General features: G+C 51.6%; 1 protein-coding gene across 2 annotated transcripts in view; it reads left to right on the top strand.

Annotated features, from left to right (window-relative positions):
• SFT2D2 (SFT2 domain containing 2) overlaps nt 1–17,324 on the top strand; it is a gene marked incomplete at its 5' end in the record, with an annotated part of 52,060 nt that overhangs the window by 24,074 nt on the left and 10,662 nt on the right. Inside the window, 3 exons of one of the 2 annotated variants that reach the window (XM_081299970.1) lie at nt 6,397–6,593; nt 15,291–15,555; nt 17,071–17,205. In XM_081299970.1, the coding sequence (XP_081156096.1) occupies nt 6,397–6,593; nt 15,291–15,555; nt 17,071–17,205 (597 nt within the window). Of the gene's footprint in view, nt 1–6,396; nt 6,594–15,290; nt 15,556–17,070; nt 17,206–17,324 lie in introns of those variants that run through there. The other variant, XM_081299968.1, reaches the window with a different exon arrangement.

Raw genomic sequence — 17,324 nt, 5'->3', positions numbered from 1 at the left:
GTAGCAAGTGTCCTTCATAGGGTTAAAGGACGGGTAAAGAGGGCCTGCTGTGCAGCCATGACCTGTGTCCTAATGCCGTGTGTGGGGAGGTCTGTAGGCTGCTGGCATCTGCTGGGACCCGCTGGTGAGCATCTGAACCAGCAGCAGAGGGGTGGAGGGTCTCATGAGGGGTGACAGAGCAGAGAGGAGGTGTTCCTAAACTCAGAAGGGTCAGCAGGGCCAGGATTTTAGGGGTTCCAGCCCTCCCACTGACGTCCTAGGATTATCTCAGGACACACAGCTTCCTCACAGTCGTGTGCATGAGGAGATGTGTGTGTGTATTTTCATCCAATTGCATTGATTTCTCTTGGGTGTGGGTTGTGGGCTGTGTTTCATTTGACTTGACACTTTATTCAAAGTGCAGCCGTCCCACAATCTTGAGGAAGCATGGCCGTGCCGGGTTTTGCCCACCAGGGTGCTGTCCAGGTCACGGTGAGTGAGCAGCGGAGGATCCTGGGTCAGAGAAGAGGCAGCTCCTTGGGCTCAGATACGGCCTCACTGCTCCGGGCTGGATCCTGGGGAAGCCACTTCACCACCCTGAGCTCCAACCCCCTGGGATTGTTATAAGGAGGGGCTAAAGGAGACATAAATATGCTTAGCGCTTTTTATTCTTAAAAAAAAGTTTTTTTTACTTGTTGATGGGACTTTATTTTATTTATTTACTTATATGTGGTGCTGAGAATCGAACCCACTGCCTCACACATGCTGGGCAAGGGCTCTACCACTGAGCCACAACCCAGCCCAGCACTTCTTATTCTTGACCATGGGCACTACTTTAAAAAATTAGGTGTGAAGAAATGATTATAAATGTTCCTAAATGTTTATTGTCCAGAATTTTTATCTGAGTGTTTAAAGTTATAAAAATGAAGACACAATGAATATAAAAGAAGATTGGAACATGACCTATTTATAAGATGAAATAATTTGCAAGGGTCAAAATAATAGTGGAAGAAATTATTCAATGACATGAGAAAATATTCTTTATACATTGAGTTAAATTTTAAAAAATTAAATTGCAAAACAATAAATCTAAAATAATAAATAAAATAATAAATAAATAATAAATATATATAAAACATGATGATAATAAATAATAAATACATACTAATAAATAAAATGATAAATCTTGTCAGTCTTTCATTTAGTCATACGATTCACATGCTGGAAAAACATTACAGGAAGGAAAAATAGCTCTCACCTGCCCCCTCCCCAGAGGCCCTCACGTCCTCTCTTCCTACTGGGACTCCTGCTGGTCATCTCCAGGCTTCTCCTTTCTCCTCCCTCTCTGGCTCCCTCCCTCTCTTACTTCTTACTGGAGACTCAACCCAGGGCCTCCTGCATGCTGGGCAAGCACTCCACCCCTGAGCTGCATCCCAGGATTTCTTCTTACTTTTTTAATTTGTGAAAATGGAGTCAATAGTGCATAATACTGTGGCCCAGTTTGTTCCACATTTTTACCAGGTGCCTTGTAGTTGGTGGCACTATCATGGTCGGGTCTGCTGTTGCATATTTGTCCAGCACACAATTCGTCCCCAGCACTTCCTTATTTCATTTTGAGACAGGGTCTCCCGAAGTGGCCCAGGCTGGCTTTGAACTTGTGATCCCCCTGCCTCGGCCTCCGGGAGCTGCAGCATAGGCATGTGCCAGCTCGCCCAGCTTGTCTCTAGACTTCTAAACACTGTATTTGTACTGCTATCTGCTGATTCTTTATATCACTGTCTTCCTAGTGAGGAAGATGATAATTTACCTCTCTTCTTCCCTGTAATGTTTCCCTGCCTACATCACCCCAATTTCATAATTTTTATTAAATAGATATACAGTATTTATACTCTTAAAACTGTTTCTGTGATTGTATTTTTTCCTTGGACAAATACATATATATATATATATTTTTTTTTTTCCAAGTAGTTCATAAAGGCTTCAGTTTTTTTCATTGGTTCCTTTCAGAGTTTTAATATGGTGCCTAAGATTTCTGAGTCCTATGATTGTGCCTCCATATTCCCTTCCCCTTGATCGTTGGCAGGAACCCCAAATAGGATGGATGTCACTGCAATGATTTTGTTATATCCAGTATGTGGTAAAAGGGCCTTTGCAGACATGATCAAGATTCCAAATCAGTTCACTTTGAGTCAAGGAAGAAGGACTAGCTTTGATGGGTCTGACCTAATCTGGAGAACTCTTCAGCAGGACAAGAGGCAGCGGTTGTGCTAGCTTGGAGAAAGAAAGCCCACAGCCATTTCTGCTCTGTTGGTGGAGATGGCAGCCTCTAGGAACACAGGGTTGCAGTCCCACAACCAAAAGGAGCAGAGCAGCCCCAATGAGCCTGGAAAAGGACCCAAGCCTCAGATGACATTCAGTACTGTGTGTCCACTAGTACTGTGAGTGTATTAGTACTGTGTTGACTACGGACAGCCTTGTGAGGTCCAGAGCAGGACACCCAGCTGCACTGTGCCTGGATTTCCAACCCTGTCAACTGACATAATGCAGATACGCTGTTTTAAGCTGCTACATTTGCAGCAATTTGTTAGGTAGTAATAGAAAACGAGCACGTGTCAATCACTGCACTGCTAGTTGTCCATCAAAGCTACATAAGCCTCGTGATAAAGTCAAACACATCAGGTAGCCCAGACATTTAAAAGAGACACTCCTCTCCCAGCCTTCCAGGTTCCTACTTCAACCTGGCTGGCTGCTCTGCAGATGAGCTACTCGGTTGTTACAGGCTGGACCTGTGCCTGGACTTGGGCCCAGTAGGTATTGGCATTGATATGACTCTCTGGGATGTCCAGGGGGCTGAGCCTGATCCTAGCTCCACAGTACAAAACTGGGGAACTGCCTTGGCCTGGAGACGCCGAGGTGTGGAAGGGGCTCTGCTCTCTACAAGAGCTCATGTGCCCTGCCCGGGAGGCAGCTCCGCGCACTGCTCCAGGTGTGTGGGAATAGCGCTTCTCCAGCTTTGCACCTGTGCGTGCCGAGAGTCCCACTCACCCAGGGTCACTGTCTATACCATCCTCTGCTCGGTGGAGACAGACTCTGGACTTTGTCTGCCTGGGGAGCTGCCCATCTCTCTCCACGCGCTCACCTCCTCCTGCCTGTCCTGGGTAAACCACGGCGGTCTCCTCGTTGCGGGGACACGGTGCCAGCCCAGGGGATGAGCAGTGCCGGGCAGGGCTGAGCCTGGTGCTGGTTCCCCCACCTCAGCTCCCACCTTTGTCGGGTTGATTCTCTACACACAGCCAGGTTAAGACACAAGAAGACCAAGCGGCTTTCCTGCTGCACACGCTCCACCGTTTCCTATCATGGGAGGAAATCCCGCCCCTCTGTGGTGCCTGGTCAGCCTTGCCTGGCCGAGCACGTCCGTGCCCCTCTCTCGAGACTCGCTGGGCTCCTGCTGGTCCTTCCTGGCACAAGCTAGGTCCTGTCTTGGCAGTCCTCCTCATTGTTCCTTGATAAGCTCCCAGCTCCAGCTCCTGTCCCTTAGTACTGTGTGTCCACTAGTACTGTGAGGGCCTTAGTACTGTTGTCCACTAGTACTGTGTCTTAGTACTGTGTGTTCACTAGTACTGTGAGTGCATTAGTACGGTGTGTCCACTAGTACTGTGAGTGCCTTAGTACTGTGTGTCCAGTAGTACTGTGAGTGCTTTAGTACTGTGTCCAGTAGTACTGTGAGTGCTTTAGTACTGTGTGTCCAGTAGTACTGTGAGTGCCTTAGTACTGTGTGTCCAGTAGTACTGTGAGTGCTTTAGTACTGTGTGTCCAGTAGTACTGTGAGTGCCTTAGTACTGTGTGTCCAGTAGTACTGTGAGTGCTTTAGTACTGTGTGTCCAGTAGTACTGTGAGTGCCTTAGTACTGTGTGTCCAGTAGTACTGTGAGTGCTTTAGTACTGTGTCCAGTAGTACTGTGAGTGCTTTAGTACTGTGTGTCCACTAGTACTGTGAGTGCATTAGTACGGTGTGTCCACTAGTACTGTGAGTGCCTTAGTACTGTGTGTCCAGTAGTACTGTGAGTGCCTTAGTACTGTGTGCCCAGTAGTACTCTGAGTGCCTTAGTACTGTGTGTCCAGTAGTACTGTGAGTGCTTTAGTACTGTGTCCAGTAGTACTGTGAGTGCTTTAGTACTGTGTGTCCAGTAGTACTGTGAGTGCCTTAGTACTGTGTGTCCAGTAGTACTGTGAGTGCTTTAGTACTGTGTGTCCAGTAGTACTGTGAGTGCCTTAGTACTGTGTGTCCAGTAGTACTGTGAGTGCCTTAGTACTGTGTGTCCAGTAGTACTGTGAGTGCTTTAGTACTGTGTGTCCAGTAGTACTGTGAGTGCCTTAGTACTGTGTGTCCAGTAGTACTGTGAGTGCTTTAGTACTGTGTCCAGTAGTACTGTGAGTGCTTTAGTACTGTGTGTCCACTAGTACTGTGAGTGCATTAGTACGGTGTGTCCACTAGTACTGTGAGTGCCTTAGTACTGTGTGTCCAGTAGTACTGTGAGTGCCTTAGTACTGTGTGCCCAGTAGTACTCTGAGTGCTTTAGTACTGTGTGTCCAGTAGTACTGTGAGTGCTTTAGTACTGTGTGTCCAGTAGTACTGTGAGTGCTTTAGTACTGTGTGTCCACTAGGACTGTGAGTGCCTTAGTACTGTGTATCCATTAGTACTGTGAGTGCCTTAGTACTGTGTGATCACTAGTATTGTGTGTCCACTAGTACTATGTGACCACTAGTATTGTGTCCACTAGTACTGTGAGTGCCTTAGTACTGTGTGTCCACTAGGACTGTGAGGGCCTTAGTACTATTGTCCACTAGTACTGTGTCTTAGTACTGTGTGTCCACTAGTACTGTGAGTGCATTAGTACGGTGTGTCCACTAGTACTGTGAGTGCCTTAGTACTGTGTGTCCAGTAGTACTGTGAGTGCCTTAGTACTGTGTGCCCAGTAGTACTCTGAGTGCCTTAGTACTGTGTGTCCAGTAGTACTGTGAGTGCTTTAGTACTGTGTGTCCAGTAGTACTGTGAGTGCCTTAGTACTGTGTGTCCAGTAGTACTGTGAGTGCTTTAGTACTGTGTGTCCACTAGGACTGTGAGTGCCTTAGTACTGTGTATCCATTAGTACTGTGAGTGCCTTAGTACTGTGTGATCACTAGTATTGTGTGTCCACTAGTACTATGTGACCACTAGTATTGTGTCCACTAGTACTGTGAGTGCCTTAGTACTGTGTGTCCACTAGGACTGTGAGTGCTTTAGTACTGTGTGCCCAGTAGTACTGTGAGTGCTTTAGTACTGTGTGTCATGGGTAAAAACACACTTGTGTCTTCAGGGAATGGGGGATACCGCCCTCCTCCCTCCTGGAAGGCCACACTAGGCCGTGGGCTGTGTGAAGGGACGACCAGAACGCCTTTTTGGACCAATGACTGAAATCACTGTGCACCATGTGAAAGGTCTCTCTTACTGGAGCCGAGTGCTTTGCAGGGAGAATGATATGATATATACATATTTGAATCTCTCTGGCTGCGGGGGAAACAAGAAAAATCAAGGCTCTGGCTTCTGGGGAGTGAGGACATGGTTCAAAGCTCTTCTGCTTGTTGGAGGCAGATGGGCCCTGGAGATGAGTAGGGTGGTGTGCAGGACCCTCGGGAGAGAGGTGGCCAGCGGGGACGTCCTGCAGGAGGAGGCCTCATTCCTGCCTCTGCCCGGGCTCGGGGTACGCAGGTCTCCCCTTGCCCCCGGGATGGTGGGGCCTCTCGGCACGGTCTTCCACCTCCACAGACACGGTTCTTCTCTGGGGGCTCGGTGTCTGCCAGGGCGCAGGAGCCGAGCTGAGGGCCCTGGTGCTGCTGTAGCGGGACAGCCTGGCGGCACCAAGTTGGCCGATTCCCCGAGAACCTCTTCCTGTAAGTGCCACATGCCATGGTTTACACACAAACAGGATCTGCCTGATTGTTGCAGTCTGGGCCCGGAATAATTTTAATTAACGGGAAAATGGTCCTCAATACACCGATTAGACCTCTTCAGGTACAACAAGATAAAAGCCTGATAATTTGGATGGAGTACTCTTCTTAAACGGCTACTCCAGGCAGGGCGGCCAATGGGAGAGCCGGCTCCCTCCACCTGACCCAGTGAGTAATTAAGAGAGGGCTTTTTCTTCCCCACCTCTCCCCCTCCCTCCTGCCCGCTCCCCAATGAGGCTTAACAGGTTGGTGGTATAATTTGGGGACTTTACGGGGTGTCACACTAGGAGCTGAGGCAGGAGCCTGGGCGCCACCCTCCCACTGCCCGGGCGCTGGCCAGCTGGGTTGAAAAGCGGGAAGGAGGAAGGCAGGGGTCAGAAGCGGGCAAGGTGCTGACAGCTCTCAGCAAAGTTTGAGAGGGCCGGTGCCATGAGTGAGCTGGGCACGCCGAGGACCAGCGACGGCACGGTCTCCCGCCTGCTCCATGTGGTGGAGAGTGAGCTCCAGGCGGGCAGGGAGAAAGGCGATCCCACCGAGAAGCAACTTCGCATCATCCTGGAGGACGCCCCCCTCTGGCAGAGGTTCAAGGAGGTCACTAATGAGATGATCGTGACCAAAAATGGCAGGTGAGTGTACCCTCCGCCCTGCCTGGGCGCACCCAGCTAGCAGGGGGGCGAGAGCCTTGTAGATGGCAGAGGTGACCACTCTCGATTCAGAGGCACCGTCTGACCAAACACACTCAGCTGTCCCCAGCCAACTTAATTAGTTCCCAGATCATCGGAGAAGTGAAAGATGAAGCCCCGGGTCTTACAGGTTTAAGTGGAGAAGTTCCAGGGGATTTCTGTAGAGGGGGGCGTGCCCCATGGGAGGGGGCTGAGCGCTCCAGTATCAGAAAATAGTGTGAGTTTTGACTGTGTCTCTGGAGCAGACCTGGGCTCCACCTCTGTTCAGAGAGTCCGAAGTCCATCTTATTTGGAGGCTGAAGGGTTTTCTCTTAAGTACAGCAAATTTTTGAAAAGTTGAAGAGTGGCAGCAAAAGGGTAGATGTCACCTCCTGGCCTGCCCCTCCGTCTGCTTCCCCCGCACATGATCCGTGGAGTGTCCCCTTGTGATGGTGTCTGATATGTGACAGCCGTGGCAGGCAGAGAGGGTGAAGCCGTAAGACACTGCCACCGGGAAAAGTCGCCTCCGTTTTTCTCACTGTGACCAATTAGGAATGAATGGAAACGGATCTCTGCTGGCATTTCTTGGATTCTATTAAATCTAGTCTGTTCCAAAGCTGTCAAGGTCATAGAAGCAGCTTTCACGTAGGAGAGGAGAAGCAAATCTTTTGAAATAGAATCACATGGCCTTCCCTGGCTCCCAGCGGTCAGAGAGGCTCACGCATCGGGTCCGCGAGGCACTGGAAGCCTCTTGAGCAGGGTTCCTCCGGACAGGGCTGTCCTTGTGCAAAATGCGTCCATTCCTGAAATCTTGGCTTCTGGTTTCTTAATAAAACACAGCATAGAAAATTGACAATTCCTTGTCCAGAATTATGAGCTTGAAAGCTGTTGCACAAAGTTAAGGTGCTTCATGAAGAAAGTTATAGCAGAATCAAGGACATTCCAATGAATCTTGTTTAGACCTTGTGTACGCCTTGCTCTGTGTGTACATTTTTTCTTTCTAAATGGGTCACATACTTAAGGCATAGGGAAGATTAATAAATAAATTAGTTAATTAAAATTGCTTTTAATATTTGTAATTGTAAGTACCCTGTTCCGTCTCTTGATTTGTGTTTATGTGTCATTTTTGGTCTCTTTGGTAGGAAAAAAAAATATAAAACACATTTTTAACTTCAAGGAATCACTCCAGTTTTTTAATTGGATTCAGTTTCTTTCTTCCAAAGATGAGTGATGATGTAATTGTAAGATCCTGACTGTGTCTGACCACAGAGAGAACTTGGTTTACAGACCTTCCTGTTTGTTGGGTCACACAGAAACCTAACTGCACTGTTTGGCTGTTCAAATGGCCCTACACTACAATAAAAATAGGCATAATCACTGATGAGAGTATAGTTCGTCTATTTCATAATGAATAGTAATATATTTCTGAAGCATTGTAAAACGCAATGAGATAATATCATATCAGAATGTACTTCTACCATGTAAGAAGAGGGTTTCTCACATTTTTCACCTAAATCAGGTTTTTCCATATCTATGGTTTGCGATTCTCATCCGTGAAGTCATTTCATGCCGACCCGGTGAAAGGTCCTGTCGGTAGGAGAAGCCCACTGAGGTCCAGGGGTCCGGCTGTCTCTTCCCTCCAGCAAATGAAATGCTTTTCTGAAATTCTCTTAGGGTCTCTGGACCCCTGAGGGCCAAGATCTTCCCAGGGGATAGAAAGTTCTCTTCATACTTTAGGTAAAGAGGGGAGACAGATCTGGAAGCCATTTCCTCTAGAAGCATCTGTCCCTCTCCGTGGACACCTCTGCTGGGTCTCATCTTCTTGCTCCCTTTTCCTTCTTCCTCCTGGTCATTTCTCCATGTCTCCGTTCATCTGTTCTTCTCTGGCAGAGGCCCCCCGGCTGCTTCTCCTCCAGATCCCCCCCTGCAGGACCTCGGGAACCCGCCTGCACTGGGCGGTGCCCTGCCTGGTGGAGAAGAGGGCTGTCCCCGGCCCAGACATCTCATTCCTGCCTGGCTCTGCAGGACCGCCGACTTTGTGGATTTTACCCTTCAGCCGGGGCACTCAGTCGGGGAACAGCGGGACAGGCCCATCTGGGCCCCACCCAGTGCAGACCTGCTTCATAGTCACCAAGAGGAGCCTGTCTCTGACCTGGAGGGACGTGGTGAAGACACGGTTTCCCCTGGGAAGCTCCCTGTTATCCCCAGAAGCTGGGTCCTGATGGAACCCCACCTCCCTACCCCCACCCCTCTTCCCTCCCTCCTCTCCTCCCTCTGCTTTCCTACTTCTTCCTTTCCCTCTCCTCCTTCTCCTCTTTTCTCCTCTTTCTTAAACCTTCTATTATCCACTTCAACCACCTTTCTGATACAACAGAGACCCTCCTTCGGGCTCAGGTTCACCGGGTTACCTACCCTGCATCCGGCCTGCTTTCCTCCTCCAGGCTCCAGCTCCAAACTTACACATGAGGTTTCAGAAGAGACTTATTTCTGCTAACAGGCAAGTGGATCGGGTCACTTGCACTTGTTTTCTTCACTGTTAACATCTTCATCTGAGAGGAGATTCTGTATTTTAGGGATGTTTTCATGCATTTAATAATTTAGACTGAACAAATTTGGCTTGAGCAGGTTTTAAGGAACTGGAAATGCAGACACCGGTGTGTCCATTTTCTGTCACAGGTAAGTGTTGGAGTCACTGAGTTTGAATCTGCTGAGTATTACAGGGTGTGGTGCAGTGACATGGAGCCCGTGTTTGTAGCTCCTGGCGAGGGTGGTGCCAGAGGAGGAAAAGCAGCTGGGAGTCCTGCGGACCCAGACCCCTGTCTGGACGGCCCGTGGACATAGATAGGTATATATATATATATTAATTTACTTTTCCCCCTCTGAACCTTACCACCACAACTCGAGGGTCCCAGGCACCTGTGTGATCTGCCTCGCGTCCCCAGGCCACTCGATTCTCCTCTTTGGTTTGTCTTTGGTGAACACCTGCGGCTCTCTTTCATGGAAGTGTCAGCATCTGTGTGCCAGGAGTGCCACACACAACATTCTCATGGGCATTGGTGACAGTTTTCATCCCTGGGGAGGTGGAGGAAGGTGTTGTGAGTGGAACCCCCTGGACTTTGCTTTTGGCCATCTCCCCACCTCCCCTCCAGCACCACCCACTCCACCCTCCAGCACCACCCACTCCTCCCTCCAGCACAACCCACTCCTCCCCTCTAGCACCACCTAGTCCTCCCCTCTAGCACCACCCAGTCCTCCCTCCAGCACCACCCACTCCTTTCTCCAGCACAACCCACTCCTCCCTCCAGCACCACCCACTCCTTTCTCCAGCACCACCCACTCCTCCCTCCAGCACAACCCACTCCTCCCCTCTAGCACCACCTAGTCCTCCCCTCTAGCACCACCCAGTCCTCCCTCCAGCACCACCCACTCCTCCCTCCAGCACCACCCACTCCTCCCTCCAGCACCACCCACTCCTTTCTCCAGCACCACCCAGTCCTCCCTCCAGCACCACCCACTCCTCTCCTCCAGCACCACCCACTCCTCCCTCCAGCACCACCCACTCCTCCCTCCAGCACCACCCACTCCTCCTCTCTAGCACCACCCAGTCCTCCCTCCAGCACCACCCACTTCTCCCTCCAGCACCACCCACTCCTTTCTCCAGCACCACCCAGTCCTCCCTCCAGCACCACCCACTCCTCTCCTCCAGCACCACCCACTCCTCCTCCCTCCAGCACCACCCACTCCTCCCTCCAGCACCACCCACTCCTCCCTCCAGCACAACCCACTCCTCCTCTCTAGCACCACCCAGTCCTCCCTCCAGCACCACCCACTTCTCCCTCCAGCACCACCCACTCCTCCCTCCAGCACCACCCAGTCCTCCCCTCCAGCATCACCCACTCCTCCCCCTAGCACCACCCACTCCTCCCTCCAGCACAACCCACTCCTCCTCTCTAGCACCACCCAGTCCTCCCTCCAGCACCACCCACTTCTCCCTCCAGCACCACCCACTCCTCCTCCCTCCAGCACCACCCAGTCCTCCCCCTAGCACCACCCAGTCCTCCCCCTAGCACCACCGGCCTCATCTCTGCCCCCTTCTTCCTGCAGACGTCCGTCTGCCCCCAGGAGATATGAAAGCTGGAAAGCCTCCTGGCTGTAGGAGCCAAAGGAGCCAAGGGTGCGGCAGGGACCGTCATCCCCAGCTGGTGTTCACCTGCCACGCCCCCTTCTCCCTCTCTCCCTGCCTGCTGGCCAGCCCTTTGTGAGCTAGGGGCTGATTTACATCTCTAAACCTCTCAAAGACTGGGAATTCTCTGTGTTTGGGAAAGAAAATGGAAAACCCAGCTTGCTTAGAAGTACAGTCTGACCCTGAAGACAAAGCCTGGCCTGAGAGGTGACCACAGGTAGCTAGTGTCCCTAGAGGATGTGCCAAGGTGATTGTGAGCCAGAGGGAGGGGGAGTGAAGTGGAGATGACCCTGGCTCAGACCTGCTCACTCCTCCTTACAAATGGAGATTAAAGGTCCACACCAGGTCCCAGCATCCATGGGGGGACAAGGAAACAAGAAGAATTATAAAGTTCTTGGCAAACGAGTACTGAAGAGCAACTGGCCGTTCAACCCTCTTTCAGGTGTTCTCCTACCAAGAGGAGGGACCCACGCTTCGTGTTTGTTAATAGCTTAGTTGTGGTATAATTCACAGAACACGAATCGTCCACTTGGAGTGTACAGGCCAGTGCTGTTTGGTGGATCCACAGAGTTGTGCGTCCATTTCCACAATTCACTTTAGAACATGCTCACTGCCCCCAAAGAAACCTGCACCCCACCACGCTCCCCCACCCCAGGGACCACAGGTCCACCTTCGGTCTCTGTGGCCTTCCTGCCCTGGACACGCCGGGTCAGTGCCCCCCAGTCTGTGATGCTTCATGGGTGCTGGTTTCCAGGCTCACCCGGTGGCAGTGCCTGGCAGCACTTCCTTCCTGCCTGGGTAGCACTTCATGGTGTGGGCAGGCACCTCCGCCCTGGGCACAGCTGGCGGGGCTGCAGGGCCTGGGTTTCTGCCTGTCTCAGTTCTGATGCTGCTGCTGTGAACACATGTGCACGGGTTTTTGTGAAGGCCTTTTCATTTTTCCTGGGCACATGTAGGCGTGGATGCAGGTGGGATAGCCACTCCATGTCGTCGGGCAAGGAGTTGCCCACTGTTCCCAGGGTGACTGTGCCACATCACCGCCCAGCAGCGAGGCATGGGGTTGGCTCCGGTTTCTTGGCAGTCTCACCAGTTGTTGGTCCTGGTTCTCTCTCAGCCTGTCCCAGGCGCTGCCTCTGCAGTTGTGGCTTGTGTTTCTGGTGGCTGGTGACGTGCAGCATCTTCATGGAGCTCCAGAGACGTGGCGCAGAATGGAGGGAGGGCCCTGGCACCTCTCTCGCCAGCACTGGAGGGTCCCGCCAGTCTCTGGCTGCATGGAGCTGAGGGACAGGAGGGCCTCCCACGCTGGGGTGGGCTGGGATCTGCAGGCTCCTTCCTGTGCTCAGCCACACGGGCTTCCTCTTTCATCCTCCCAGCTGGCCAGTCAGGGCCCCGGGGGCTGTGTGCCGGCTGCTCCTGTGGCCCGGGGCACCTCCATGGGGTCCTGCGTGACCCATCCTGCTCCCTGTGTAGGTCTTGGCTCCAGCGTGGATTCTGAGCCAACCTAAGGCCCTTCCACAGCCGCTAATGTGCCCTCGTCCCTTAGTCCCCCCCCCCCCCCCCCCCCCCCCGTGTGACCCCACTCATTTTGGTTCCTGGCTAAAGGATCCTCGCACTCTTGTAATCTAAACTGAAACACTAGAAGCAATGAGAACTCACTCACGTTTTTTTTAACATGTAAATGCTATGGAGGCTTCATCCATGATTATCCCCAACTACATCCATCCAGTGTCCTCCGCTGGGTGAAAGGGTGAGCAACGAGGGTCCACCTCACGGGTGCCTCCCTGGGCGTCCTATGTGTTATGTGGTGAAGGTCAAGTTTACCTAAGGGCACGGGGACACCAAAGGATGGACAGGCTCTTCTGCAGCTGTTTCTGAAGTGATTTTTGTTAGTGCATTAGGATTCCCCAAACTCGTGGGGTCTGTTTCGACTCACTCATAAATGCGTCTGACATGGTTTGCTCCATTCCAGTCCCCGGGCCGACTCCTCCCTCTCTCCCCTGGCCACTCCCTCCTCCCGTGGCCTCCCTCCTCCCGTGGTCTCCCTCTGCTCTGTGGTCTTCCTCCCGTGGACTCGTTTTCCCTGGTGCATCACAGCTGTGCATGGATGTGGGCTCGTCCTGGCACACTCGTCCTGGCACACTCATCCTGGCACACTCGTCCTGGCATACTCGACCTGGCCTACTTGTGCTGGCACACTCATCCTGGCACCCTTATCCTGGCACACTCATCCCCACACACTCGTGCATGCAGGTAATGTCACTTGGTCAATTTCATCCTGTTTTGAGCTGACTTCTTTGTTAGGAGGTAAGCTTTGTGAGCAGGACACTGGGTCTGTGATTGTCACTGAGTCCCCACTAGAACAGGTCCTGGCCTGGAGCAGGTGCTTGGAACTCAGTCATTAAATGAGAAGATAAATCTCCATTAGGTACTGAGATTTGGGAAAACACTGAGGGGACTCTTCCTTTTACTGTGGCCCAAATTATTAACTTTCTAGAAGTCTCAAAAGAGAATGAAAATAAGGTGCCATTAACACAATAAGGAGAAGACCGTGGGGTACAGCCAACACCCTGTGCCCCCATCCCTGGGGCCTCAGCTAGAAAGCCGACCAAGTAACAAGTATCTGTGCCCTTGGGGTGGGACTGAGGCTTGGATTAGAACACAAGGAAGTGCAGCACATCACCATTAGCATCAGAAAAGCCATCCTAAGTCCTCAGCTGGACCTTCTGGAACTCTCTGCTTGACGTGTGGAAACACAGTGCACTGTGGAGCGTGAGCAGCTAGCTGCACGGGCCCTTCGGCTCCTCAGGGCCCCGGACCATCTCTTTCAGAGCTTCCTTTGTTGTTCATTCTATGGAGAAAACCTTTGGCATTTTTACATCTCAGTGTGTGAAATGCCAATGGTACCCATGTCATTCTTGTGTTTTTTGTAATAAAGTAAAGTACTTTGGCACTTTATAAAAACCACAGGACTCCAAAGACAGGCCATTTCTCTGTGTACCTCCTGCAAACCAGCCAGACTCCTGGCTGTCACGATGACCCTACATTGTCCCCACGATGATTTCTGATGCCCACTTTTATGATTTTTGCAAATGGCGATTGTGCTTTCACATGCCTCTGTCGCCTACCCTTGGTCCATACTATTAAGATCATTGAAAACTTTATATAGCACAAGGGAAGAGTCTAATATCAAGAGAAAGCAATAAAAGAAAAATTTTCTGTTGAAGAAAGAACAAAAGAGAATACACCAGGGAAGATTCGAAGCCACAGGCAGCCTGGGGTGGCCAGGTTGGTTGACAGGAAGTGCAGCTGCCCCATCCCGTGGGGAGAGAGGCGAAGCCGGATTCTCTAGCGTGGACTCAAGTGCATCCTCGGGTGCATCCCCCTAAATTCCACTTAGCTCATGCACCTGGCAGGGCAGTTCATGCACAGGTGCTTGTTTAACTAGGTCTTTCCTTCTTCTTCTTGAACACACCAAGACAGCCTCACGAACCCATTGCCAGAACTTGTTAGTTCTCCAGTGCTCGCTCCAGCGCCTGCACCTAACAAGCTTGGAAGTGCTGTCACACCCAGCCCTGAGGGGGCAGCCTGCTTCCCTCCAGGATCTTACCTTAGGTGGGGACTTTGGCAGCTGGAAGAGCAAAGGACCATCCGACTCTGCCTCCCTCCTGCCTGGCTGGCAGCAGCTTCTGCCCCCCCCCTTTTCTTTCTGGTGACAAGAAGTCTGGTAGAATGGGTGTGACCGCTAGTGGCCATGGAGGTCCTCTGGGGGATGAAAATGCTCTGGAATCAGAAGCCAGCCACCTGGGTAGTTTCTCCAAATACTGCGAGAGGAAACTTGTTGGTGCCATTCTAGGGAGTGGGAAGGATCGGGGAATCTAGACCTGCCTATGGGAATTGTGCTGCTCAAACTCAAATCCCCACAAAATGCCCCAAAGATGGCTCCCTGCCGCAGGGGCTCAGGGTGTGTGCAAGCCCACAGCTCGTCCACACTCACGGGAAAAGCCTTGTAGAGGCTCTGGGGAGTCTGGGGGAGCGGAGCCCGTCCACCTGCCACAGGAGCCTCTCATGTACCTGCTACCAGGTGTCGCTCTAAGTGCCACCACCAACCCCTACTCAGAAACGAGGCTCAGGCTCGGTGAGCTGGGAAGGGCTGTGTGTGGCCTCCGCAGGGGGCAGGGTCCTGGAAGAGAGCCCTCTGCGGCAGGCCCCTGGCATTTGATGTCTCACCTTCCCCCCAGGTCCCTCCTCTCTGGGTTCCTCTGAGTCCTTTGGAGTGGACACAGCACTTGAAAGTCAGACCCCAATATCAAAAGGGCTTGTGGAAGGAGGCTCTAGTGGAACTGGAGCCGGGGGCAGGGCCCCATTACGGGCCTCCCTTCCAGGCCACTCCATGGGACGCCTCAGCACTGAGACCCGGGCAGGGCCGGGGTCCCTTGCCGTCCCTCCTGTGGCTAAGCGCCTTTCCCTTTTGTCTTTAGAAGGATGTTTCCTGTTCTAAAGATCAGCGTCACAGGACTGGACCCCAATGCCATGTACTCCCTCCTGCTGGACTTTGTCCCCACGGACAGCCACCGCTGGAAGTACGTCAATGGGGAGTGGGTGCCCGCGGGCAAGCCAGAGGTCTCCAGCCACAGCTGCGTCTACATCCACCCCGACTCCCCGAACTTCGGGGCCCACTGGATGAAGGCTCCCATCTCCTTCAGCAAAGTGAAGCTGACCAACAAGCTCAACGGAGGTGGGCAGGTACGGCCGCCCCAGCGCCATCGAGAACTATCAAGGGTGCATTTAGGCAATTAGAGGGGTCTTCACCAGCCTCTTCTCCCACAGAAGCCAATTATTCCCTGGAGTCCAAATGTAAACAGGAATAAACAGCTCTTAATTGGTGCTTTCAGTTTTTAATGGACTTCCTGCTGTGGAGAGGGAGGAGAGTGCCTGGTTCACTTAATCATCAGGCCTCCTTTCAGAGTTTTGTCTTGTGCGCTGCTTTCACGCAGCCCTGGGAGGGAGATGTTTGTGGGTACCAGGTTTTGTTCATCTCTCTCCCCTTTTTTGGTGTAAGTGGTATGTTGGCAATAGACAAATACCTTAATAAAAAGCTGCTCCTAAATGAAATAATTACTTCCTCGGCTTGGGCATTACGATAATTATCAATAGAATACTGAATCAGCTTAGGTTTTTCAGAAAAAAAAGTAATCATAACAAACCTTAAGTAAGGAAGGCTTTATTTAAGGTGGCTCCAATTAGAATAAACATGGGTTGGAGGCTTGTTCCTCCTAGTCAGGGGAGGCTGCTCGGGGCCTGGGGGTCAGGGCAGGAGGAAGAGGCTGCCCCACTCCCTGCTTTGTTCACCCTGTGCCCTGAGCTGTGGCCACCTCTGTTCTCTGTGCTCAGCACAGTCCTGTTGGAGGAGAAGCCGGCAATGCCACCCAAGTCTTTGTGACATCCAAAGGTTCCCGGTCTTAATTAAATCAGGACCCTGAAAAGTGGAGTGTTGCTGCCTACCAGACTTCACAGTGGGACTTTCAATAACCCTTCATTGGAATCATAAAGGAGGGGTCATAGTAACCACCAGATGCCAGACGTCCTTAGCCTGTTAGTCACTTATAAAACAGCCATTGTCAACATTTTGAGTTATTAGATTTCTTTCTTTTTTTAAAATATAGGATTTCATTTTTTATTAAATTTTCATTTTTATTAATATTTTTATTAATATTTATGACAGCAGAATGCATTACAATTCATGTGTAATCTGTGTGCATATAGAGCACACTGTTTCATGTCTCTGGTTGTCCACAAAGTGCATTCACACCAATCCCTGTCCTCATACATGGACTTTGGGTAATATCACGGGTTAGAAATGAGGTGGAATGTGATGGATATCATCATCCAGAGTTATTAGGTTTCTTCACATGAAAAGAAAAACATGCTTTAATGGACTGAAATCCACATTGTGCTGAAAACAGGCGGAGGAAGAAGGGAGGGGGACAGAATGCCAGGCACGCAGGGGCCACTCCTCTCGGGCCCCCTCCCCTGACCCCTGTAGAAGGGCTTGTGTCACATTCCCCAGGAGCCTCCGAGAAACCTCCCAGGTGGGGTGCAGCTCCGGTGACCTGGGACTTTGCCTGTGTGTCCCTGACTTGGGTGGGTCCTGATCCTGGGACTAACCAAAAGTGTAGGCCATGAGGACACACAGGGCTGGGTCACCAGGACACTGGGGCTTGGCTTGGCGTGGCGTCTCTTACCTTCTCCCCCCCACAGATAATGCTGAGCTCCCTGCACAAGTACGAGCCCCAGGTTCACATAGTACGCGTGGGAGGCGCCCACCGCATGGTCACCAACTGCTCCTTCCCAGAGACCCAGTTCATAGCAGTGACTGCCTATCAGAACGAGGAGGTAAGTGTGTGCGCGCCGTCATCGCCGGGAGCGTGACCGAGGGCGAGGGGCTTCCTTTAGTGCCACGAGCCAGCTTGGTGGAGCTGAGTCCCCCAGGGTTCAGAGCTCTGCAGCCGAGG

This window comes from Spermophilus citellus, assembly GCF_964194105.1.
Source record: "Spermophilus citellus genome assembly, chromosome: 6".
Lineage (NCBI taxonomy): Eukaryota > Metazoa > Chordata > Mammalia > Rodentia > Sciuridae > Spermophilus > Spermophilus citellus.
The sequence above is the reverse complement of the archived record's forward strand: the minus strand, read 5'-3'. Positions and strand labels throughout refer to the sequence as shown.